This window comes from Ceratotherium simum, chromosome 23 (assembly GCF_057802395.1).
Source record: "Ceratotherium simum simum isolate JZ-2026a chromosome 23, ASM5780239v1, whole genome shotgun sequence".
NCBI classification, from domain to species: domain Eukaryota; kingdom Metazoa; phylum Chordata; class Mammalia; order Perissodactyla; family Rhinocerotidae; genus Ceratotherium; species Ceratotherium simum.
In genome coordinates, this window is record NC_141922.1 from 38,253,622 (window position 1) to 38,280,164 (window position 26,543).

General features: G+C 42.8%; 1 protein-coding gene across 1 annotated transcript in view; it reads left to right on the forward strand.

Moving 5' to 3' along the window:
* The first annotated feature begins 5,805 nt into the window (after window positions 1-5,805).
* The window catches only part of SNX31 (sorting nexin 31), a 63,487-nt gene continuing 42,749 nt past the window's right edge, over window positions 5,806-26,543 (forward strand). The window contains exons 1-4 of the mRNA XM_087447117.1: window positions 5,806-5,976; window positions 6,098-6,172; window positions 16,252-16,366; window positions 19,411-19,475. Coding sequence (XP_087303243.1) covers window positions 5,911-5,976; window positions 6,098-6,172; window positions 16,252-16,366; window positions 19,411-19,475 — 321 coding nt within the window. The 5' untranslated portion in view covers window positions 5,806-5,910. The remainder of the gene's footprint in view (window positions 5,977-6,097; window positions 6,173-16,251; window positions 16,367-19,410; window positions 19,476-26,543) is intronic.

Genomic DNA, 26,543 nt, shown 5'->3' on the forward strand with positions numbered 1-26,543 from the left:
AACCATTGCACCTGAAGACGATCCAAGAGAAAGGAAACAAAAACCTACAAATTCCTCCCAAATTTGGATCAACAAGCCAAATTTTCCAATATATTGTGAAAGGATTACAAAGCAGTTTAGGGTCAAATAAAAAGTTACAAATGCCTTAAATGGTTGTCCCTTGGCTTCTTGAGGACAGGAGCCATTTCTAACTAATTATATGGTTTGTGCTGTGCTCCTTAATATTTTTAATCCATTCCTTTCAACACTGCCCTGTCTTCTCTTGCACAGTGACAGCAACTGCCCAGGACACCGGCTCCCCACAGAGCAAACAGGCTCCACCTAAAACAGTTGCAGGTTTCTGTGCTGCAGACTTCTCAGAGCCCTCACACAAGAAAGTACTGTGTGAATGTCCAGGAGGGGACTGTCACAACAAATGTCACCCAGAACTCTTAGACCAGGACACCTAGTTTTTGAGGAACACCTTACAGAACTTGTAAGTTCTACAGGAGATTGTTCCACGATCTCTTTTTGCGAAAGACTTCCTTGCAGATCTGACTGCCTCTAGTCATGTAGTCACCAGCGATCTACCCAAAACACACCCTGCCTGCACACTCTCCCTATTTACAAACCTTCAGTAGCTCTTCTTCATCTACAGGACAAAATCCAAGCTTATTGGCCCAGCAGCTACAGCCTTTAAAATCTCACCTGCCTCCTTCTCCAGCCTCATCATGGACCTCTTCAGGCTTCACATTTATTTCCCTATAACAGTAAACTCCTCGTGTTTTGTTTTTGTTTGTTTGCTTGATTTGTTGTGTTTTTTAATCATCCTAGACCTTTGCTGTTCTGCCTTCCTGGAATGCTCTTTCCAGTGAACTTCTACTCATCCTGAAAGAACCCTGTCAAACCTCACCTTCTCCAGAAAGCCTTCTCTGCCTCCCACCTCGCTCCAGGCTGGCTGGGCTCACATCCCTCCATCACGCTATTGTTGCACATTGGACGTCACTCTGTCCTTGAACTCACCACGATGGCGGTATTCAGCTATTTCTCCGTCTGCCTCCCCCTACTAGGCAGCGAGGCCTTGCAGTTAGTCCCGTCCACCTGCCAGTTCCCACCTCTAGAGCAGCACCTGCACGGAGGTGCATGACCAGAACTGAGCTTCTCAGCAGCACACTGCCAGGTCCCCTGTGAGGGGTCACTTCTGCAATGCAGCAGTCTCACTTCGTAGGGTAACCTCCTCCTGACGTCAGTGCCCAAACCTGGGGGCCCTTGATTTTCTAGAGTTCTTCCTATTAGCAGTATGAACTGAAAAGTTATTTTTGTTTGGAGAAGTGCTTAGGAGCAAGGGCTCTGGAGCCAGACTCCCTGGGTTTGAATCCCTACTTCCCTCTTACAAGCTGTGTGACTTTGCACAAGTATTAAGCTCCCTCTACCTCAGTTGTGTCTCATGTAAACAAGGATGACAACTGCACTGAGCTCATACGGTTGTTGTGAGTTTGTTGATGTAAACACCCAGAGTGCCCACAGTGAGTGCTACACAAGGGTTAGTCAGTCTTACTATCTTCAGGACATTGTCCCTCGGATCACAGGTCTCCCTTCCTGTTGGCTGCTCTATCTCTGTTTTATACAACTCAACAGCAAAAAAACCTAAATGATCAAATTAAAAAATGGGCAGAGAATCTGAATAGACTTTTTTCCAAAGCAGACATAAAACCACAATGAGTTATCACCTCACACCTATTAGAATGGCTATTATCAAAAAAGATAAGAAATACCAAGTGTTGGCAAGAATGTGGAGAAAAAGAACACTTGTGCACTGTTGGTGGGATTGTAAACTGGTATAACCACTAAGGAAAATGGAGGTTCCTCAAAAAATTAAAAATAGAACTACCATATGATTCAGAAATTCAACTTCTGGGAATATATCCAGAGGAAATGAAATCATATCTCAAAGAGATATTTGCACCCATATGTTCATTGCAGCATTATTTACAGTAGCCAAGACATGGAAGCAACCTAAGTGCCCAGCGATGGATGAATGGATAAAGCAAATGTGATACATATATATACACACGCACACACACACACACAACAGAATAGTATTCAACCATAAAAAAGAAGGAAATGTTGCCATTTGTGACAACATGGATGGACCTTGAGGGCATTATGCTAAGTAAAATAAAATAAAATACCATATGATCTCATGTATAGTGGAATCTAAAAAAACAAAACAGATTGTTGTCCCCAGAGTCTAGGGGGTGGAGAGTGGGTGAGCAAAATGGGTAAAGCTGGCCAACAGGTACAAACTTACAGTCATAACATAAATGTCTTGCAGATGTAACGTACAGCATGGTGACTATAGCTAATAACACTGTATTGCATGTTTGAAAGTTTCTAAGAGTAAATTTTAAGAGTTCTTGTCACAAGAAAAAAATTTTGTAACTATGTATGGTAATGGATGTTAACGAGACTTATTTGGTGATCATTTTGCAATATATACAAATATCAAATCATTATGTTTTATACCTGAAACTAATATGTCAATTATATCTCAATTTTTGAAAATGGGCAAAGAACCTAAATAGATATTTTTCCAAAAAAGATATACAAATGGCCAACATCACTAATCATGAGGGAAATGCAAATCTAAACCACAATTAGTTATCTATCACCTCACACCTGTTAGAATGACATTACCAAAAACAAAAGAGGTAAGTGCTGCCGAAGATGTGGAGAAAAAGGAACTCTTGGTCACTGTTTGCCCAAATGTAAATTGGCACAGCCACTATGGAAAACAGTATGGAGATTCCTAAGAAACTAAAAATAGAATTACCATATGATCCAGCAATCTCACTTCTGGGTATATATCCAAAGGAAATGAAATCATATCTCAAAAATATATTTGCACCCCTATGTTCATTGCAGCATTATTTACAATAGTCAAGACATGGAAATAAGTAAATGTCCGTGAACAGATGAAGAAAATGTGTTATATATATATGTACAATGGAATATTATTCACCCATAAAAAAGAAGGAAATCATTTCTTTTTTAACAACATGGATGAAACCTGAGGGCATTATGCTAAGAGAAATGTCAGAGAAAGAAAAATACTATATGATCTCACTTATATGTGGAATTAAAAAAAACAAACTCATAGAAGCAGAGTAGATTGGTGGTTGCCAGGGGCTGGGGGTGGAGAAACGGGTGATGGTGGTCAAAGAGTACAAACTTCCATTATGAGATGAATAAGTTCTGGCGGTCTAGGGTAAAGCATGGTGGTTACAGTTAACAAGACTATGTTGTATACTTGAAAGTGCAAAGAGAGTAGATCTTAAATGTTCTCACAAAAAAAATGGTAACTATATGAGGTGATAGATGTGTTAACTAACCTTTTTATGGTAATCATTTCACAATATATACATTGTCAAATCATCACATTGTAAACCTTAAACTTACACAATGTTATACATCAATTATATCCCAATAAAGTTGGAAAAAAATACAAAATACTCTGACAAAAAAATAATGGTCATTGACTGAATGAATAAGAGCTGACTGACGGGAGCAGACATGAGAGGTGGAGGAGGACAGGGACTTGCACAGAAGCTGGTCCTGTTCCAGTTCAGCTTCAGGGGTGGCATGAGTGAAAAGAAGGAAATGGCTCTGTTTGAACAATGTTATGAGGCTGAGCCAGGGCTCAAATAGGTAGAAGAAAGTTCTCAGGAGGATGGGCCTGACCAGATGCTCTGCTTTGCTGCCCTGAAGACTGCGCCAGATCCCAGAGCCTACCTGATCAGTCTCTGCCCCAGGGGACACTCAGGGACACCCCTGGTCGTGGTGTAAGGTGGCCCTCCAGGTGACAGATGGCCCACAGGCAGGGGAAAAACCCTAAAACCCATCTACCCTGGACTGAAAATCCTCTTGAAATGAGTACAGTTATTAACATAACTTCATAGAGGAGGAAACCACAGTTTAAGAGTCCACTAACTTGCCCAAGGCCCCTCAACTAGATGCCACTGAGCTGGGATATGAATTCTGGTTTCCACTCTCTTAGCCGCTATGTTATATCACCTCCCTAAGTGTCAATTCCCTTTTCTCTAAAGCCAGAACCATCAATGGTTCCCAGCTCACAGTTACTGGGGAAATTAAACGGCATGGTGTACATCAGAGCCGGGTACACAGTAAACATGCAGGAAGTAATGGGTGTTCAGCATGTGTTGGTTCTCCTTGCCTAGTCTCTGATTCCCATTTCAGGCACTCAGCTTTCACTCGGTGAAGACTTGCATTTTAAAGGACTTGCAATGATTCCGATTGGAATAAACTACTCAGAACTATGAAAAAGTGATCTGTGACCTTAGAAAAGTTACTCTACTCTCTGCGCCTGTTCTGTCAGTGGTAGGATGTTGCTCTAAATGTTTACCTTGAAGAGTTATGGGAAGATACAAGGACGGGAGGAAGCATGGAGACAGCCCAGTGCCTGCCTTGTGACAGGCACACATGTCACTGCTGCTTTCCTCCGCCCCAGTGACCATGGCAAGGTGAGAGGAACTCTATCATGATTTAACTAAAAGAAGAGAATTAGAGAATTACTTTCCATGGCAATTAAAAATGAGAGACTGTTGAAAGAACTCGAGATGGTTAGTCCAGAGAACAAACGGTTTATATGAACCCAGCTAACTGGATGCTGGCACCTAGTTGAAACCAGGGCTTCTTGGGAATCAAGAGAGGCCCAAAGCCACTTCCATTTGAGGTTTCTGGTATATTAAGAAAAAAAAAATTGTTGAGGCTTCTGGTATACTAAGGGGAAAAAAGGTATTTTTTTAAAAAGGAAAAATATTTGGTATTTAAAAAATACTAAGGCAAGGTTACAAATATCGTGGCATACCTTCAGTGTTACATTTAACCAATGTTAACACAAAAAATTGAACCCAATTGTGCTAGTTATAGGGTAGTTACTAGATTTATGTTTTGTTTTCTTTTGTTTTTTAATCTTAATTCTTGCACACCGCAGGCAGTGTTGGCAGGTCATGGGACACAGACTTTTTTCAACCCTGTCAGGGCACCTACTTGGAGGAAATGTCAGCATTTTGTGTTTGAGGGTGGGTCTGAACGTGATCTGTCTCTCATGATACTCATTGGAAGGGGGCCTGGACACGCTGCAAGCCACAGATCAGGACCTGGACACCTGGAGAAGGCCGGCTTCTCCTAGGCTGTGCACCCCCACTCCCTACCCGCCCAGCAAGTAGCCCAACCCTGAGATGTTGGGTGAGGTGAGGAGTAGTTAGTGAATTACTCGATTGGCACGTGTACAGGACATCGCGGCTGGAGCAACGATTTTTAACTTTTGTGGATTCAAGGAACCCTCTGGAAAATCTGACGAAAACCCTGGACCTCCTCCCCAGAAGAATTCCATCACCCCACCCATCCACGCACAGTTCCCCCCCCCCCCCAAGCACCCCCCAGGAGTCCAGGCTCCAGGGTGAAAGCCCTGGCCCGAGGAAGGCTCTGGCGCTCTCTAGGGCTCTCTGAATTCCGTCCAGGCCCCACCGGGCACCAGGAGCCCTGCCTCGGGCCCAGGCTGGCTGCAGGCGGGGGCCGGTGCCCGGGCCCTGGGCCGTAGGCGCGCTCCGCCTCCCACCGGTCCTGGGAGCCGAGTCGCGCTGCCGGAGCGGGGCGGGGACCAGCAGGCGGCGCAGCCGGGTCCCTGCCCCACCTGCGGACGCCCGGGGCGAGCGGGGAGCGGGAGCAGGGCCCCGCCCCGGACGCCGTAGCCAGCCCCGCTGTGCCCACAGCCCCCGGGCTCAGAGCCTAGGACCGCGCCGCCGCAGGTCGGGCTCCCCGACTGCAGCCCGAGCCTGAACTCGCAGACCGCGCCCCCGCTGCCATAGGTCAGGTTCCCAGCGCTGTTCTGGAGCCGCCGCCCGAGCCATGAAGATGCACTTCTGTATCCCGGTGTCCCAGCAGCGGCTTGACGCGCTGGGGGGCCGCTACGTGGTGCGCCGGGGGCCGGGGTGCGCCGGGGGCCGGGGTGCGCCCGGGCAGGGAGGAGGCCGGTGACATGGCGGGGGCTCACCTCGCTCGGCTAATCCGGGACGGGATGTCTCTGTGTTTGCAGCTGTACTCCGTGTACCTGGACGGCTTCCTCTTCTGCAGGGTGCGCTACAGCCAGCTGCATCGTTGGAACGAACAGGTGAGGGGTTCCGAGGCGGGTGAGGAAAAGTGCGCCCAGTGGGCTCTGTCTTGACTCTGACAAGACACTGGGCCTTTTGAGGGCTTCAGGCTCCTAATCTGTGAAACGGAGTCGTGATAAGGATTGTGAATTGCTTGCCATAGAGCTCAAGGAGTGCATGGTGCTGTTCCTAATCGTCTACAGCTGGGAGAGGAGGTAACAGGGCGCAGGTGATTCTCCCAACCCCCTTCCAGCGCAATGATCCCACCAGCCCCACCTGGCAGGGTGCTGGACAATGGTGGCCTCCCGTTTCCGTGCCGGCTGTTCCCCAGGACAATGTCTCCATTCAAAATGAGCAAACCAAGTCTAGAGCAAGGTATAGTCTTAGGACTCTTGTACATGCGTATTTAATCTCCTTTCCCCCAAAGTTTAAGCTTAGCCCCTTTAAAAGGGTGTCTCTATTTTTGTTTTCAAACGACCATATTCATGGGCTTCAAGTACTGGCAAGCTGGGAACCCAGGAAACAGATGACTTATCAAGACAGGGGGCCATTTCCCACTATGGTTTCTCACTCTGAGGTCCTAATGGCATTTTCTCTGCGAGGTGAACTGATTTACTAGCCTGCTCTAACGGTTTTATTGTTCTAATGAGGAGAGGTTGCAAGTCTTCAAAATGGGTTAGAGGAGTAAATGGAAGTTTGGAAATGAACTTCATCCACCCCCACCTCCATGCACAGTTTTTTCTTTTAAATGTTTTTTAGATTTTGTATGCTATTATAAAGAGCACATACCTAAAGTAAGAAAGAAAAGAAAGAAACTAACTTGCCCAGGCAACAGCTGTTAACAATTCTGGGACAATCTTTTCTGACAATCTCTGGTTTCTAGTGAGTAGATGCACCACATTTCCTTAACCGTCTTCTGTTGATGGACAGCTCAGTTCCATTTTTCTGCAACTGAAAACATCACTGCAGCAGGCCTTCTTGCTCATACATCATAGTGCATTGGAAAAGTCCATTTTCAAGATATGATTAAGTATTTTTGGAGTCAACAAAAAACAGCTGTAAAGTGGTTGTTAATTTATGTAGTGGTCTTTGAGTTGCTAGCACTTGGACAGTGCCTGTGCCCAGTAGGTCCTCAGGAATGATTGTCAGATGACTGAATGAGGAAGGGCATGGCTTCAGACTTCTGAAAGATGAGAAGCTACTTGTGGCCAAAACATGTTTGGGGAGTGAGGAGGACTGCAGAGGCAGACAGGTGGGGATCTCGAAGGAAGAGAAAGTCTGGGTGCTTTAGGCATTTGAAGAAGGAAGTTGAGTTCTCTCTCTCACTCTCATCTGTCTTCCTGTACTGTGAGGGGGGACTGGGGAGGTAGCCATCAGAAGGTGGAAAGCAGGAGGGAGCAGGGAGATCAGTGTAATTGACCGACCAGTTCCTAGCTGGTCACCTCACCTCTTCTCTGACCTTCAATTTTCTCATCAGAAATCATGAGCCAGTAGGTGGTTATGGATGTCAGCTCCGCAGGGCACTTGTGAAGACTGGGACCAGTTTCTCACAGAGCCTGGCACTTAGTACATGCTTAGTAAAAACCTCAGAGGTTTGAAGAATTCCTGAGTCTGGCCCTCCTTAACCAACAGACTTAGGAAAATGCTTTTTCTGAGAAAAACCCAGACCTGTCAAATCCTAGCAGGTCCAGAAGCAAAGACATAAAGTGAGTAAACTTTTGTTTTTGATCTTCTATGTTAGAAGCCATAAACAAGAAACCGTTTGTTATTCCCTGCAGTGGACTCTGAAATATTGAATTGCCAAGCCCAGTGCCCTCTGTGGGGCATACAGTATATATTAATGAATACTTCATATTTGTCCCAAATTTTTCAAAATTCTAAAGTGGAGATTTCTTTATCAAGTTTCCAGCTACCTTATACCTTGCGCTTATCATTTTTTTCCCCTTTCTGTAGGAACAACTTCATTTTAAAGAAACTATTTAGATCTTAGATGGCTATTGGTATTTATTATTAATTTAAAACAATTAAGCAGTTACTATGTTCCAAGGTTGGTGCCAAGAGCTTTACAGGTGATAGCATGTTTAATTTTTACAACAGTCCTATGAGCTAGGATTATAATTAGCCCCATTTAACAGATGAGAAAACTGAGGCGCGTCTTGCCCAAAGTCATGCTGCTAGTAAGTGTGGGAGCCAGGATTCCATCTCCAGAACCTGCTTGGACACATTACATTTTGTGGTTTCTTACTATAGTTGACAAAATAATTGTATCAGTAAATACAGTTAATTGAGTCTTAAGGTAACACATTTATACTCTATTTTGGCATAACATAATAAAATTTTCCAATTTTGGGTGTTCAGAGTGATGAATTTTAGTAAATGTATACAATTACCACTGCCATAATCAAGATAAAGAACAGTTCTCTTGTCCCTGCCCTTGATCCCCTCCCTCCACCTCTGGCCCCAGAAACCAAGATCTGCTTTCTGTCATCACAGTTCCAGGCACAGGATTTTATTCCAGCTGCCCAGCAAGCCCCTTAAGGCCGGTAGTGCAATTGTCGTCACTATTCCCATTTTATAAATAAAGAGTCTGAGTAAGGTTGCCAGATTTAGCAAACAGAAATACAGGATCCCCAGTTAAATGTGAATTTCAGATAAACAACAAACACTTTTTTATTGTAAGTGTGTCCCATGCAATGTTTGGGACATACGTAACTGGGCATCCTGTATTTTATCCTGCAGCCCTAAGTCTGAGACTAAAAGGTTGGGTGACCTCTCCCAGCCACTTCTCGGTGAGTTTTTATTCTTCTCTTCCGTGGAAGATGTGAAACGGCTCAGAGTTCTTAATTTGATTTAATACAAAGTGCTATAAGAAAGGAAACAATATAAAGGCCCCACCTCTGTGTGAGTTTTGTGAGTATAGGTTTATTTCCAGGGAAGTTCTGCACTCCAGTAGAATAAAAATTTCATCTTATAGAATTAACTGATTTATTCATTTACTTAAACGTTTACTAAGTTTCTGTTACATACCATGCACTATTTTAAGTTAAGTGAAACCTCCGACTTGAGTGCGTGTGGTTTTTGGCTTTAACAATTGGGTTTCTGTTGTGTATGCTGGATCACTCTGAGGTTGAGGAGGAGCACCTGTACCGGGTGAGATGGCCCCTGCTCCTTCTCAGCCAAGCTATGTGGAGGCTAATGTGCGTAAGACCCAGCCTGGGGAGAGAGGGTTGTATTTCCAAGAGGTCGGCTGTGATCTGCACACTCAAGCACTGCCTTCAGCCCTGGCCCCTGCTGAGGCTCCCCTGAGGGCTGGCAGCTTGCCCCTCTGCTGCCGAATGCTGCCCATCTCTCCGCCGTGTGAACTGCCTGACTTGACTTCTTTCTGTGCCTTTAGATGAATGAAACCGGTTTGATTTATGCCCCTGCCCTTGCCTACACCACCTCCCGCAAATGGGTTTAAAGGAGTCTGTGAAGGAAACATTTCACTGGCTTATTTTGGCCAAGTGTTCAAGATGAGGCCATCTGTGTAAGTGATACTGGACTCTGTGAAAAGGATGCTGGCCTATTTGCAGACGTTCTGCCAGCGTCAGACACGGCAATGGGACAAGCTCTGGAAGCTTGCAAAGGGTCCTTCCGCGGGAGAGGAGGGCTGTGCGAGCCCGTGCACGCTGGCTCAGTCTTCCTCTCTGCGGATGCTGGCCCAGCCTGGCTCCTTCACCCTTTTCACCTGGTCTCCCCTCTTTCCTCACTCGAGCCCTCTGTATCAGGCTGGCCCATTCATTGCCTCTGCCTGGCTCACTTCTCCGTCCTGGGAAGACTCCTGCTTTCTGGCCCGCTGGTCAGGGACCAGCTGTCTCTCAAGGTCCACCTCAAGCCCTGCCTCCTCTGGGAAGTCCCCCTTGATTGCATGAGATGCCTTCTCTGATTCCTGCCACTTTGTGTTTAGACTTTGTTATGTTCCTCTTTTTCTGTGCATATTTTTGTCTCCTCTGATTATGTGGTTGCAAAAATGAATATTTAAATGAAGGAATGAATGGAGCCTGTAGGCATAGCGTACCCAGCACAGAATCCTACTTGAATAGATGCTCAGTAGAGATTTGGTGAGGGAGAAGGAGGAGGAGGAAGGGGGAGGGAGGAAAATGAGGGAGAGGAGAAGAAAAAGTAGTGAAAAGACTGTGTCCAAATTCTGCCGCTCATTAGCTTGTAGGCCTTGGTTTAAGTCCCTTTATCTCCCTGAGCTTCAGGTTACTGTTATTGTCAAGGTGGGAAGATGACAATGTTAATGGTGATGATGATCGTCTGCCTCACAAGGATATTTTGAGAAGCAAATGGGATAATATACAAGCTCCATGCTAATATTCTTCGGTACCAGATGCCACAGCCCAGATTGCTTTGAGCTATGGCCCTTTACCTGGTGAATCTGGGGTTTTGATTACGAGGTGTCTTGGAGAGGTGGGATGGATGAGTCAACATGAGAAACAGACTATAGAAAGTCTGTTTGTGTCTATAATTCCACCTGTCCCAGGTCACTGCTCTGGGATAGACATGGGGGCTGCGAGTGCATAGGGCACGGAAGGAGGTGGTATTTTCAACTGGCCAGTAAAGTCCTATTCACGTGAAAAGGCAGAACTGCACGATGGAGAAATTGGTGCAGGAGATTGTGCTGGGGTTAAAAAAAAGGTATTATCTGAACATGGTCTTTCAAAAAAAGAAAAGACAGACACCTCATAAGAAAAGAACAGAAGAGGTATGTTTTCCTTTTGATCTCTAAACAATTTTTTGAAACAGTGATTGGACTAAACTCTAATACCAGATAATTTTCAGTATGCTAGTCATTTTAATGCTCAACTATGTGCTATCTGAGACCAATAGAAAAGGTTACATTTTGATGGAGTTGAAGAACTTGTGGAGTTGATTATTGACTTTTGGCAGACTTGACTCAGTTGGTTGTATGTTTGTCTTCCCCTTAGACCAGTACTAGAGAAAGGAGGGGAAAGATTCCTTGAGAAGTCAGCTCAGGTTGTAAAACCTGCTGGGAGAGTTTTTGCACCGTGATGGCTGTTAGAACCTTAATCTTTGTTGGCTTGATCCCCAGTTGTTGGCTTTAGGATAGGGGTTTCCCCAAGATGCTCTCCTGCAGGGGGCTAACCCAGGCAGCCCTGGTGGCTCAAGGCTCCTGTGAGTCTTCGAACCAAATTGGGAGCATCTGTGAAATATATGAACACGTGCCAAGGAAGTCAATTGCCTTTAAAGATTACTTAATCGGTTAATCAAGAAATAATTGCATGTAAAGACAAGTTTCTGCTTCTATTTAGTGGAATTAGCAGAGATGGGGCATGTAAATCCTAGGTGGTTTGAGCAGCCTTTCCTGGGATGATGCTCCAACTGGATAGTGTTTGGTATGGCAGGAAAATTTCCTTGAATTTAAAAGAAACAGAATTATGGCTATAATATTTATACTACTAGATTTAGAAGAAAGGTTGCAAACTTAAATGGCTACAGGGGGCAGGCAAGTCATTTAAATGAGAGCCTTGGATCAAGTGAGAGGCAATGGGGAATGGTGGGAACTGCTCAGGTCTCCTCTAAAGGGGACGGTTGCCTGAGGAGTGTGAACCAGCAATTCCAGACTTTCTGCTTTTTCAACAGAACAAAGAACATCAGTTTTTTTAAGTAAACTTTATTTTTGTAGATCGGTTTTAGACTTACAAAAAAATTTCAGTTTTTCAGATAGTACAGAGAATTCTCATATATCCCACACCTGGTTTCCCCTATTGTTTTCCATCAGTATGGTACGTTTGTTACAGCTGATGAACCAGTATTAATACAGTATTATTAACTATAGTCCATAATTCATTCAGACTTCTTTAATGTTTATCTAATGTCCTATTTCTGTCCTATGATCCCATCCAGGACATCACATTATATTTAGTTGTTATGTCTCCTCAGGCTCCTGGAGCCATTTCGAGGAGTCCTGGTCAGCTGTTTTGTGGAATGTCCCCAGTTGGAATCTGATGTTTTTCACAGGACTAGACTGAGGTTATGGGTTTTGGGAGGAAGACCACAGAGGTCAAGTGCCATTCTAATCACGTATTTGAAGGCACCTATTCTCAACGTGACTTATCAGTGTTGATGTTGACTTTGATCACCTGGCTGAGGTCGAGTGTGTCAGGTTTCACCACTGTCAAGTTACTCTTTTTCCTTACTTTCCATAGAGTACTCTTTGGAAGGAAGTCACTATGCACAGCCCACACTTAAAGAGTGGGACTTGTGCTCCATCTCCTTGTGGATGAGTATCTATGTAAATTATTTGGGATTCTTCTGCACAGGAAATTTGTCTATTCTCTCCTGTTTATTTATTCAATAATTTATATTTGTATGGGCTCATGGATATTTACTTTATACTTAGGGTTATACTTTAATACTTCTTTATTTTATTATTTTAATTGTTCCAGCTTTGGCCCACAGGAGCTCTTTCAGTTTACTCCTGTGTCTCTAACATACACCCATTGCTGATTTTTTTGCTTTGAGTACTTCCTTATTTTCTGGTGCTACAAGATGCTCCAGACTCATCCCATATATTTCCTTTCTTGGTCCTAGAGTCAACTATTTCTCCATGCAACCCTGGTTGCTTTTATTGGAGAACGCTATTAGAAGCCAAGATCTGGGCACTAGGTGTGTTCATTGCTACTGAAGTGTTGTTGCTTCTAGGCCCTCTCAGTTAACAGAGCCAGGAAAATATGTGTGTATACTAATGTGGGTATATATGCGTATCTATAAATAGTTCTGTGTGTAACTATCTGTATCTATATTAAGCCAAACATGAGTTCATACCAATATCTCCAAATAATCCATTACCACATAGAGCATTCTAGCCTACTCCCCTTACTTATCTGAAAACTCACTCCAACCATGAGAAACCTGATTCCCACCACCTGTTATCCATTTGCTTAATTGTTCAATTTGTACACACATATAGTAGTATCAGAACTGTTAACCTGTACCCCCACGGGAAACCACTTTATCAACTAGGGTACAGTGCTTGTGTAGTTTCTTTTGCCTTTAGTTTTACAGACTCCACTCATTTCCAAAGCTACTTAGGTCAACACCTTTTTCCTTCGCTCCCTTCAATGAAGTTGTTTCATACGTGTGTAATATAGTTAGATTGTTTTGTTATATTTTGCATTCCGTCCTGAGATTCCTCCAGCCTCCTAAATGATTTTTAAATATTTGCATACATTAAGGTTGTGTTGTAAAGTTCGGTGGGTTTGACAAATGCATAGTGTCATGTATCCATAATGACAGTAATCATACAGAATAGTTTCACTGCCCTAAAAAATTCCATGTGCTTTACCAATTCACCACCCTAGACTCCTGGTGACCATTGATGTTTTTACTATCTCTATAACTTTGCTTTTTCCAGAATGTCAGATAATTGAAATCATACAGTATGTTGCTTTTTCAGACTGGGTTCTTTCACTTATGAATATGCATTTAAGGTTCCTCCGTGTCTTTTCATGGCTTGTTAGCTCATTTCTTTTTAGTGCTGGATAATATTCCACTGTATGGATGCATCACAGGTTGTTTGTCCATTCACCTATTGAAGGATCTTGGTTGCTTTCAGTTTTTGGTGGTTATGAATAAAGCAGCTGTAAACATTTGCATGCAGATTTTTGTGGACATAGTTTTCATAACATAAGCTTTGTAAGAAATTGCCAAACTATCTTCCAAAGTTGCTATACCATTTTGCATTCCCTCCAAGACATAACTTTTAAAATTTTTAAATTGCAAAAATGAAATTGGCATCAAATCCAAATTCTCTATAAATCGATTAAACTACAACCTAGCATACCAAACAAAACACATCAGGGAGCTGTTTCTTACTTACAGGCAGGCAGTTAATAACCTTTCCAGATGTTAGACCAACACTGTCCAATAGAACTTTCTGTGCTGAGCATTTCTGTGGAAATGCTCTATGTCTTGGTCCAATTCAGCAGCAATTTGCCACATTTCCATTGGCTATTGAGTATTTGAAATGTGACTAGTATGACTGAGGAACTGGATTTTAAATTTTATTTTAATTAATTTGAGTTTAAATTTAAATAGTCACAGGTGACTAATGGACATCATATTGGATGGCACGGTTCTAGGCCATTGTAAGGATTTTGGCTTTTATTTGAGTGAGATGGGAAGCCATGAAGGATTTTGAGCAGGGGAGTGGAATGATATGACTTACATTTTTAAAGTATCACCTTAGATGCTGTATTAGGAATAGACTGAAGGGGGTCCAGGACAGAAACAGTGAGATCTGTTGTAAAGCTACTGCAATAATCTAGAAAAGAGATGACAGTGGCTTGGAGCAGGGCGATGGCAGTGAGGGTGGAGAGAAGTGGTCACATTCTTGATGTATTCTGAAGTTAGGGCCTAGGCAAGGTAAATATTTGTCAAATATGCACTGTATTTGTGGCAAAGGTCATGGAATTAAAATTCTTACCTGTTTGTAGTCTTGTTTCTCTTACATCTGCTTTCATTTTCTTTAAGCCACTGACTACAGTAATTTTAAGAATTTCAGCCCTCCTGATCCAGAAGTACCATGTTAAAACCTGACTGGGTTTCTGACTGGTTTCCTTTCTCCTATTTTAAAGAGAATGATGCTGTGCCTTATCTTTAAGCCACCACTCTGGGTTTTGGGCTGGAATGAAGGAAGATGCACTTTTGGTTTTCTTTTTTTTTTTTTTGGTGAGGAAGACTGGCCCTGAGCTAACATGTCTTGCCCGTCCTCTTTGCTGAGGAAGATTGGCCCGGAGCTAACATCTGTGCCCATCTTCCTCCATTTTGTATATGGGATGCCACCACACAGCATAGCTTGATGAGTGGTGCATTGGTCCGTGCCCGGGATTCAAACCTGCTAGCCCTGGGCTGCTGAACTGGAGTGCGTGAACTAGACCACTATGCCACTGGGCTGGCCCCCTTAATTTTTTTGTGTGAGGAAGACTGGCTCTGAGCTAACATCCATTGCCAATCCTCCTCTTTTTGCTGAGAAAGATTGGCCCTGAGCTAACATCCGTGCTGATCTTCCTCTATTTTGTATGTGGGACGCTGGCACAGCATGTCTTGATGAGTGGTGCCTTGGTCTGCGCCTGGGATCCGAACCTGCAAACCCCGGGCTGCCAAAGTGGAACTTGTGAACTTAACCACTACGCCACCGGGCCGGCCCCCTTGGTTATCTTAATTTAAAAATTGTTTTTTGATGCATCCACTATCAGCTTGCATAAAATTACCACCATGGTCTATGGGTAGGTAGGAGGGAAGGGCCTAACTGGGTTTCTATTGGATCATGTGTCAGACTTATAGGAATTCTCTAAACCAGCCCCATCCAATAGAAATATAATATGAGCCACATATGTAATTTTAAATTTTCTGATAGCCACATTAAAAGGAACCAGGTAGAATTAATTTTAATAATATATTTTATTTAATCCAACATATCCAAAATATTATCATTTCAACATATAATCAATGTAAAAAATTATTAGTGAAATATTTTACATTCTCTTTGTACTAAGTCTTCACAGTCTGGAATGTATTTTACACTCATAGCTCATCTCAATTTGGACTAGCCACCTTTCCAGTGCCCCTTAGCCATGGGTGGCTAGTAGCTACCATATTAGATGGCACAGCTGTAAACATCTGCTGTTACGTTCAGATTTGGTGGAGGTGGGGTGAGGTAATTAAATTCCTAACTATCCTCATTGATATCACAGACACTATTGGGGTATGAGTTAAAGAAGTATTGTATGATGTGCGTGGTGGGCAGTCTTGTAAAAACATATGAAAAATTAAAATTACCCCAAGTCTACTAAACTCAGACCGGAGTCATCAGTCTGTGATATGTGTGATAGTATCTCTAGAAACTTATACTGAAATAAATTCCTCCTTAAGAAAATCCAAGTATCCCCTTTTCCTCCTTTTGGCCACCAGGAATGGTTAGTTCTAAATGAAGTGCTGGAGTGAGACCTGCTGTAAGAGAAGGGTATGGTGTCTCACTAACCTGGAATTGGAGGCTCTTTGCCTTCAACTGTGTGTTTTCTGGATCTTTCAGCTGAGGCGGGTCTTTGGAAATTGCCTGCCGCCCTTTCCACCGAAGTACTACCTCGCGATGACCACATCTATGGCTGATGAGAGGAGGGATCAGTTGGAACAGTATTTGCAAAATGGTATGGATTTGGATTCTTTTTTCCAGATTTATTGAGACACAGGTTACACACCATAAAATTCACCCATTTAAAGTATACAATTCAGTGGTTTTTAGTATATTTACAAGATTGTGGAACCATCGCTATAATCTAATTTTGAACATTTTTATCACCCCAAAAACAGACCTCACGGCTATTATCACTCACTCCGTATTCCTCTCCTCCACCAGCCCTGTCACCCACTACACTAATTTCTGTCTCTATAGACTTGCCTATTCTGGACGTTTCATTTAAATGGAATCATAGAATATGTGGTTTTTGTATTTGGTTTTAAAAATGCTTTATGTTCATATTCGCCCCTGGGTGCTATATATTGGCTTTGATTGTAGAAGTCAAAGGAATATTACCTGGATTAAGACTGAAGAAAGGGATAAGATGAACTCTTTATGCCAAAGCTCTCAGGAGGTATCAGAGATGTTAACTGGCAGTGCCAGAGATTGCACCTCCATCTCTGTCCTCACCAGGAAGCTGAGCTAAGACACCAGGGACACTCAGAGGTCTGCTCTGGCCCCATGAGGCTTGCAGCACGACGGTCCTTGCCCCTTGCCTTTGTCCTGAAAACGCTATGCACAGCACAATGGTGCTTGGCAAGCCTGAGCTCGCACAAAAAGAAAGGATTAGGAGAAATAGCAAAAGGGGCATTAAAATATTTAAGGGTTTTAAAAAGCAGAAACAGTATATACACAAAATGTTTTAAAAATATAACCTGTCCAAAGGGTATACAATGAAAGGTACATTCCCTTCTACCCCAGACTCCTAGGCGTCTAGAAGAAAATACTAGTACAGTGGCTTGTGTATTCCTAGAACCTATCTGTGTGCCTAGTAGTGTGTATGTACACCCCTGTTTGTTGAACACAAATTGAAACTTACTCTACACAGTTCTCTGTACCTGATTCTTAAAAACTTTTTATTCTGAATGAATTTCTGATTTACAGATAAGTTGCAAAAATAATGCAAATAATTTCTGTATACTCTTCACCCAGATTTCCCAAATGTTAACATTTTACATTTGCTTTATCGTTCTCTCTCACTTTCCTGTGGGGGTGTGTGTGTTATGGATATATATGGATATACATACACATATATATAATATATAATTTTTTTGAGATGCTTGTGTTGCACATACAAGCCACTTAACCCTTAAAAGCTTTGTGTATTTCCTAAGATCCAAGACATTCTCTTCTATAACCACAGTCTAGTTATCAAAATCAAGCAATTAATCTCGACACAGTAATGTCATCTAGTTTACAGACCTGATTCAAACCTCACCAGCTGTTCCACTGACGTCCTCATAGCAAAACAAAAAAAGTTTTTTCTTCTGTATGTCGATTTTTTGCCTCTTAAAATATGTATTCTACTGATCATTCTGGGCCAGCAATTATAAATTTACCTCATTATTTCTCATGGCTGCACATTTTTTAAAACATAAATAAAAATTCTAGAAGTCATCTATTTCCCGTTTGTCTTTCGTAATGGAGAATATACCTCTTTTAGACCTGTTACATATGTCCTTTCAAGCTCAAAATGTAATATCTTTTGAATTTTCATTCTCTCTTTGTTTTATCACATCATGGTGAAATATTTCTTTAATAACTGGCCTTTACAGGGTCTTAAAGTGCTTAAGGGGTCACTCTTCCAGGCCTGGTCTTTCTCCACGTCATCAGGACGTCTTGTGCATCCTCTTTGGCAAGGTGAAGCGAGGAGACGGTGCAGCTTAATATCATGACTGAGAGCACAGATCTAGAGACCTAGAGTCAAATCCCAGGTTTGCACTTCACTGGCTATGTGCCCTTGGGTAAGACACACCTTCTCTGAGCCTCAATGTCTTTGTAAGATGGAGATAATATTTACCTCAGGGTTTGTTGTGAAGATGAAATGAGCTAAAATATACAAAGTGCTTAGCATAGTACCTGCTACTTAACAATTGTACAGTTGGGTGAACACTTTTTTCAATAGCTTTCCCCATCCCTAAGAACCCATGCTAACGATTATAAAGTTAGTTTGGAATATATATACCACATATATTCCAGAAGATAAGACTAAGGCTTTTCCCCCCCTGATGCTAACCCCTCAGAAAAGAGAGAATGCCTCTCATAAAAAGTTTGTCATGTTACAGAGACTATCTCTATCTTAGTGACTTTATAGTGCAAAACATGGCATTGTTTGAGAAAGGTACAACCTGCAATGACCCCAGTCAGGGCTGGTTTTGAATGCTGGTAGAAGTTATTTGATGAAACCAGTAAAACAGCAAGAAAAAGAAAAGAAAAAAGAAAGATATTTAATACAGATTTAATAAGTGCATAAGTATAGCTAAAGAGCAAGTCCAGGAGAGGACTTGTGGGAAGGAAGATAAGAAATGCAGAAGTGGGCCGGGGACCCCCTCATGCGTGAGTCGGAGTTCTCGGGGGAAGGTCTCTGCCCGTCTGCTCTGTCCTCAGCACCTGGGTATTAGTATGTGGAGCTTTAAAACTGAGGGGAAAATACTCTTCTAAGTATAGAAGAATGAAAAACTTTAAATCTCTCTGACAGCCTTATAATTGCTTTTTTTTTTTTTTTGGTGACTTCTTGAGAGCTCCCATCATTAAAAGACGTGCTCTCAATCAGTGTTTCTTGGTTGATTTAAAATTTTCAAAGTACCAAGTGTCTTGCAAAAGTGAGAGTCTAGGTACAAATTTTAAGATCTTTTCGCTTCTTCGTATTCACTTCATCATCATCCTGGTGGGGCAGCAAGATGGATATTGAGCGATACAGGTATACACGAATAAGGTGAGATTCCTGGAAAGAGTCACCTGAGATTGGTGGGATGGGTTCCTGTTGTCATCAAAGCTGCTTGGAGGAGGTGGACTTTGTGGATTTTCGTATATTTGAGAAGTCACAAGCTCCCTGCCTTCGAGGAGGCAGTGCTGCACTGGCAAGGCCTGGAGGGCTTCCTGGAGGACAGAGCAGTTTAATAGAGACATCAACCCAGCCCTGTGCTAACTTGGCTCACTGTCCATGTTTTTCAGTAACCGTGGACCCAAACATGCTGAGAAGCGATGTCTTCGTTGATTTTTTAAAACGGGTGCAGCTGGTAAGATTGCTCTTCCTTAAGTCATTATTTCGCTGCAGAACATGTCTCTTCGTTAATCACGTGGACGTTTCTGGCCATCTGCCCCACGGAGCCTGGACTCAGGTCAAATACAATCATTTGGAGTACACTGGAAGATGGTTCCCATTTTGTTCTTTTGGAGGTTTGGATTCTAGATGGAAAATTAAGTGTGTCACTTGACCTTTAGCTCATTTAAATAAAGCAGATACCTTTTTTCTGTAGCCTAAGGATTGTACATCTCAAAATTGGCCATGAAGAAGAGAACTTTTGTCATTAAGGGCCCCCATGACAATTCTGGGTCCCTACTTCTATAGCTGGGATTTCCAAGTATGCCACAGTGAGGCCGTCAGGACAGCAGTAATAGCCATGCCAGCTATTACTTATATACTCTCTGCTCCTAATTTTATTGTAAATGGATCATGGAGAAAATTCAGTCTGAACAGAATGACATGCAGCAACTCTCTTTCCTTTGTCGGTCTAAAGAACCACTGGCTACTTATCCCCTAGAGGCTAGAACTCTGCCAAGCGCCTTTGTTTAGCACATCACTCATTCTGGTTGTACGTATGGGGACATTTTTATGCCTGCATGTATGTTCTTGGCTGAATGGAAAAGCTATGAAAAGATTGAAGTTGTTCAATGATATGATATTATTGAACTGGATCCCTAGCTAGGGGAAGAATGATACCTAGATCAAACTTGTAAAAACTGGGAGGAAATTGCGTTTATTCAGTGGTTTGACTGTGTTGGTATACTTGCTGGGCCACTCAACCTGAGAAATGACCCTAGAGCTTCCCATTGTGTAGTTGTTCATATTTTCACATATACTTGATGGTTTAAAAAAATATATACTTTCCTTTTTTTAAAAAAGTTTGTTGTTGAGGTGGTGATGGTGGTAACATTCAAACAGCACAAAAGGGTATACTATCAAAGTAACCCCTGCTCACTCCACAGAGCGCCAGTCCCCCTCCTCAGAGACGACTGCTGTTTACAGTTTACCATGTGTTCTTCATGTTTCTGTTTATATACAAGCATTCATATGAATGCATATCCTGTTTTGTTTTTTAGTTTTTGTTTTTTTTAACAAATAAACACATACTCTACCTACATTCTGAACCTTGTTTTTTAAAATCTACAGCTTGCCAATCATTCTGTGTCAGTACACAGATGTACATTTGGCCTTGGTCTGTCATCTTTTTTGGGGGGGGGCATTATAGTTTTTCCTTTTAATACTTTTTAAAATTCATTCACAGGGTAGCAATGTTTTGGCGTTTCGAATGTCTTTTTTTCCTGATAATTTGAAAGAGTTTTACTTGATTTTAGTTCTTTTAGTATTTTACCTTCATAACTTTATACACAAGTCTTATGCCCCCCCTGCATTCGGTAGTGTCTCTTCTCGCTTCTTCTGATGAGATTTTCGCTTGTGTAATGGCTTTATTGTTCTCTTCCATTTCTTCCATGGACTTTGTCAACTTACTTTTATATCCTTTTGTTATCTTACCTCTTTTTAGAGGCCTATATTGTTCTTTGAGGTCTTAGTTTAGAGAAGCCATATTTTTATTAATACACCCATCATTTTTGTCTCCTTTGTGACATCATTTTTGGGTATGTATTTCTCACCCTAGTTGGTCAAGCTTCTTTCCTCCTTTCTTGCAGAGTTTTTGCTTAGGTGCCTTGCCAGTTCTTCTCAGGCATCAATCAGCTGTGAGGGGCTGTGCTCTGTGAGCCAGCTGTTTGCCGACCCGGCGTCGGGGAGGAGCCAGAGTGGAGACATTTGACTCTGTCTGTTGTCCTTCTGGATCTTGCCTCTTGTTTCTGTCTCACTCTGCCCTAAGGCCCACACAGTGTGTCTAGCAGGGAAGCCATAACCCACAGTTCCTCATATCATGATCTAGCATTGTAAACCCTCCTGTTGACTAAGCAGCCTCGGGACTGGCTTTGTGGTTAAAAGTGCAGTCTCAGGAGTGCAGGCCAAGGTTCAAATTTTGGCTGCCCTACTTTCAATTTGTATGGCCTGGGGCAGTTTACTTGTCCTCTTTGTATCTCAGTTTCCCCATCTGTAAAATGAGGAGAATAGCTCCTGTCTCATAGGATTCATTTGAGGATGAAGTCAGCCAGTGCTCTTAAAGCCCTTAAATGTCATCTGGCAAACGTTAACACTTATGAGGTGCTCGCTACTGTTATCAGTGCCAGTCCCTTCTCTTCCCAGCCATGCTGAGAGAGTGCATTCAGCAAAGATGGCGTGTCTGCACGTTTCTTTGGCTCCCTGCCCACTAGGTGGTGTCAAATGGGCCCAGAGTTGTGCTCCAGACATGCTGAGTTCCTCAAGATGAACTGCTTAAGATAGCTGCTGCGTTGTTTGAGTCCTGCAGACTTGTTACCGCTGCTTCCCTCCTCCCTGACGTGGTCTGGTTTTCACTGCGCTTGGCAGCCCCTCTGGAAACCTAGTGGTTCAGGCTGGAGACCATTTTCAACTTAGTCAAAGATGATTTTCCTTTCAATTGTTTTCTGTTTGCCTCCAAAAGGAGAGCAGGACAGAGGTAACTTTACTCCTGAAGATGTTTATAAAGGAGGTTTACTTTACGATTTTGAAAAGGAAATTAAGTTTAAATCAGGAAGGTTGTTCTGTGTTCATTGTGCCCCTGTCCTGCTTCCTGCTGTCTGTATTGTTCAGACATTGAACAAATATTATTGAACACTGCGGGAATCAGCCCTGGTCTAGAGGTGGGGAAGACACCGGTGAACAGCACCCAGTCCAGCTCATGGAGTTTACTGTCTTGTTGGGGACACAGAAAAGTCACTGGGCAAGTCACTAAATGTAATGATCACTGCGACACAGGACTGCATACTACGACATAGGAACAAGACTGTGATACAGGACTGCGTACCATGCACTGTGATGTAGGACCAAGCACTACGATGTAAGACACAGCACTGTGAGACAAGGCCATGTTCCAGGAGAGGGTTAGGGGTGCATCAAGATTTCCATCCTCTCAGCCCAGATGCAGCATCTATGGGCCCTGCTACCTCCAGTGGCCTTGTGCCCACTTACCCCAGTGTGCAGTACAAATAGTATCATTCTCTATGTGTGACCTGGTGAGAAGAGGGCTGGGAGGCACTGCCACAGGATGAGTGTGTGTCTGGGAGACATGGTGGAGAGTACCTTGGTCAGGAAGACCTTCTAAAGAGTGACGTGTAAGCTGGTATTTGAAGATTTCTGGGCAGGGAGGGAAGACTATAGGTTTTTTTTTTTTTCCATTGAGAGGAAAAGAACAACAAAGCACATAATATCTGAAGATCGGGGAGACTCAGGACTGATATGAGTGAAAGGGAAGCAGTAGCACTTTGTATTGGGGGTGAGTCTACTCCAGCTGCCAGTAGACCCTTCCCCTGATCACCTTGCAGGGCCCGAGGGATTTATTGACCGTAATGGGTGCAGTCAATGCAACTGGCTGGCTGCGCTTGCAGCAGGATCGCTCCTGCAGGGCTGTTGGGAGCTGGGAGGACTGGCAGCAGCCACGGTGAGGTGTGGATTTGCCAGACCGTGAAGGGAGCCCGAGGAGCAGGGATTAGGCAGTTTCCCCAACTCGGTATTATACAGACCCTGCCTGGATATTTTCACTGCATCTGATAAGTGCTTGGCCTGCAGTTTCCAAGTGGTTATTGCCAGATAATCACATGTTCACAGGCCTGGCTCTCCAGGGCTCAGCAAGTACAAGAACATCTTCCTGTCTCTGGGTGAGGACGCACGATATTAGAAACGTGAATACACGCAGCCTTCCGGGAGCCCGTCTGAGGAAAGCCTCTATCAAGGGTGGCCAAAGGCCAGCTGCAGTAATCAGAGGGGTTTGCCTCTTTGGGGCATTTAATCTGGTCTGGATCCTGCTTTATGTGCAGTATCTCACTTACCCCTCACAGCTTGTCGAGGGGGGTGCTATTGGTGTCTCTTTTTCAGGCTAAGTAACTTGTCCAAGGACACATATCTCATAAATGTTAAGAGCTGAGATCTGAGCCCAGGGAGCCTGCATTCAGAGCCCCTGCTCCACTGATGTTATGAGATTTATCTAGGGTAGTGCTGGCCCACCCAGCCCTGCCCCCACTGGGTCCCCCTTGTTTTGTGGGTCTAGACCCCTTGACTTACTATGCTCTGTGCTCTTGCCCTGTGAGTGCCTTTGAGATGAAGGGACTTTTGAAAAGGCAAAACTGAAGTCCTTAAACTAAAGACCCTTTATGTTCCTGGTTCTTAAACTGTAGTGTTCTAAGGCCTCGTGTAAACAATAAGAAGACGGAGGAGGTATTTGGAGTAGCTTTTGTGCACCTGGGAAGTGAGGAGCAGTTTATGTACTGGGGAAGTTTTGCCCACCATGGCTTTGTTTGGGGGCTCTGGGAAGTGTCTCTTGCCCCATTTCCTCATAAGAATGTTTCCCATTTCCTTGTAGTGAAATGATTAGGGCCCATCATAAGTGTGATGGAAATTCAGAGCATAGTGAGTCCTACATATGGATTTTCTTGGATAAGAAACCTCAGGAATAAGCACCGTGGCTATCAGACATTCTTCTGATATGGCCTCAGAGCAGAGTATCAATAAAGCACACTGATTGATCTTCTTTAAGAAATTAAAAAATTGCTCAGGGTGTTAAATTCGATTTGAAAAGAATTAGCACATTTTAAAATGTGTCAAGGCAGCCCATGGTATTGGAGGATTTTGAGATTTCTTAAAGATAAATGCATTCAATTTTCTGGTGTGAATGGTGCATTTTGATTCCTGATCCACCCTAAATCAAGATGGCAGCTTAGTTAAGGTTTTGTTTTTCTACAATCCAAATCCACCAAGTTGGATATTTCCCCTCTAATTGTGTTTTTGTACAGCTTTTACATTTTCTTAATTGTATACGTTCTAGTAAAATTCAGATATCACAAATAGAGCCAAATTCCTCCTTGATCACCACTCAAACCTAGAATGGTTTACCTGTTGTGCGCTTGCTTTTATAACGTAATATAAAGGTTTTCCGATGCCGTTATTTCTCCTCTTTACCATACTGTTCTAAAATTGTTTATTTTTTTATCAAAGCAAAATGTGCTCATAGTTTTAAAAGTAAAGTAGTGCTAGAAAGGATTGTAACATAACTATCTCTTGCTCTGCAGAGGCAATGGCTTTCAAATCTTTTAGCTTTTTCTTTAAATATTTAAAAATCTATGGTTAATGATATACATCTCCAACTTTCTCTTGTTCTTCAGTTTGTAGACATTATCCACTGACTGCCCTGTTATGGGGGATGAGGATTTCAGCTTCCTTATATCACTTCCTCCGTTCCCCACTTCTGCCCAATTTTATGTCACAATTAAAAAAAAAATAAATTCTTAGTCAATATTTTCATCATTATAATATGTAAATATTTCTTATTTCTTAGCCAAATAATGTTTAAGATTACCTTTACTTTTTTGAACAACTTTTATTTTTCCTGGAGTTAAAATGGCATCTTTTAAAAGAAAAAAAATATCCTTAGTTGTCTTTAAGTATGACTCTTTCTGTACCTATCACAGTGCTGAGAACAGAATTTTCCCCATGGTCAAACCAATCATATTCTTTTCCTGGAGATGATCTACCCAGAGTCTCTGTCTTTCTGTTGTTTATGACAAGAGAGACTTGAGTAAGTTTGCCTGCCAGTGGGAAGGAGCCAGTGGAGAAGGAGAGTTTGAAGATGGGAGTGGGTGGGATAGGCCTTGATAATTAATAGCACCAAGTCCTTGAGGAAGGAGGATTAAACACAAGCTGGGATTGGGTGGAGGAAAGATAACTCTTAAACTGAATGTGAGACAAAGAGAAAGATTGAGTGAGGCTACAGGCACAGTCCAAGGTTTGTGAGTAGAATTAGAGTGAGTACCCACTCAGTGTTTCCTCTGTGACTTCTATGAGGTGAGGTCAACTGGTGGGGATAAGGGAGGAGGTAGATGTGGTTGGAGTCTTAGGGAAAGTGGAGAAGGTTGAAGTAGAGTGTGAGTCAGAACTCCATTGGCTGAGGCAACCAGTAGGACATGCTGGAGAGAAGGAGGGAGATTGAGGGCCAGTTGGCAACCAGTGTCTCCCATTCTAACCAATGGCAAAGAGTTGGGTGGTCCTTGAACCTTTTGCCTCCATTGCTGTGGAGGTTACCCACTGAGAGAAGGTTACGTCAACTGAAGCCAGTGTTGCTGTGTCAAACAGAACACTGGAGACTTTAATCTTAATGTTCTCTTCTAGAATATAGGTAGGGTAAATATGAATGGTGAGCTAGAGAAGGAGATAATGTGTATAAACAATCGATTTTTAAATGCTCCATTTTAGATGCCTCTTAGTTCCTTTTATCCTCTCATTTGGATTATTTTGAGAAATATGGCACCAAGATTATTCAAATACCCATTTATACAGGGCACTGTTCAAAATAAATTTATGCATAATCCCTGCTCTGAAGGAGCTTATCATCTAAGCAGCTATCTAACCCAGCTTTAAACAAATTAAGTATAAAAAAGCCAAGAACATTCAACAAATAAACAGAGTGGGTAAGGTGGAACTCAACTGCTTCCATATTAGTCAGCCCTTTTTCAATTGCAACGGACAAAATCACAAACAGGAAATTTATTCAGTTAAATGAAAAGCCGGGGAAGTTGGGCTGGCACTCTCATCCCACTCCCTACTTCAAGCTTTGCTTTTCTTTATGTCGACTTCATTCTCAGAGCCTCTCTCCATGCTGTGGTAAAAATGGCCATTTGCTTCAAGATTAGCAGCCCCAGCTGAAGGAGAGTATCCTCACTTTCCTTTCTCCTTCTCACTAATGGAGTCAGAACTCCATTGGATGAGGCAATCTGCCAGGTAATTGCTAGAGAAAAGGAGGAAGGAAAGTGAGGGGCAGTTGCCAACTGACTTGTCTAATCCTGACCGATGACAAAGGGTTGGGTGTCTGTGACAGAATAAGAAACATATGTTTGGTTTTTGAACCTTATTCCTGACACAGAGCTCCCAAAACCCTTGTAATTTCCTGAGTGATGGGGTGATAGGTGCATCTTAACACAGA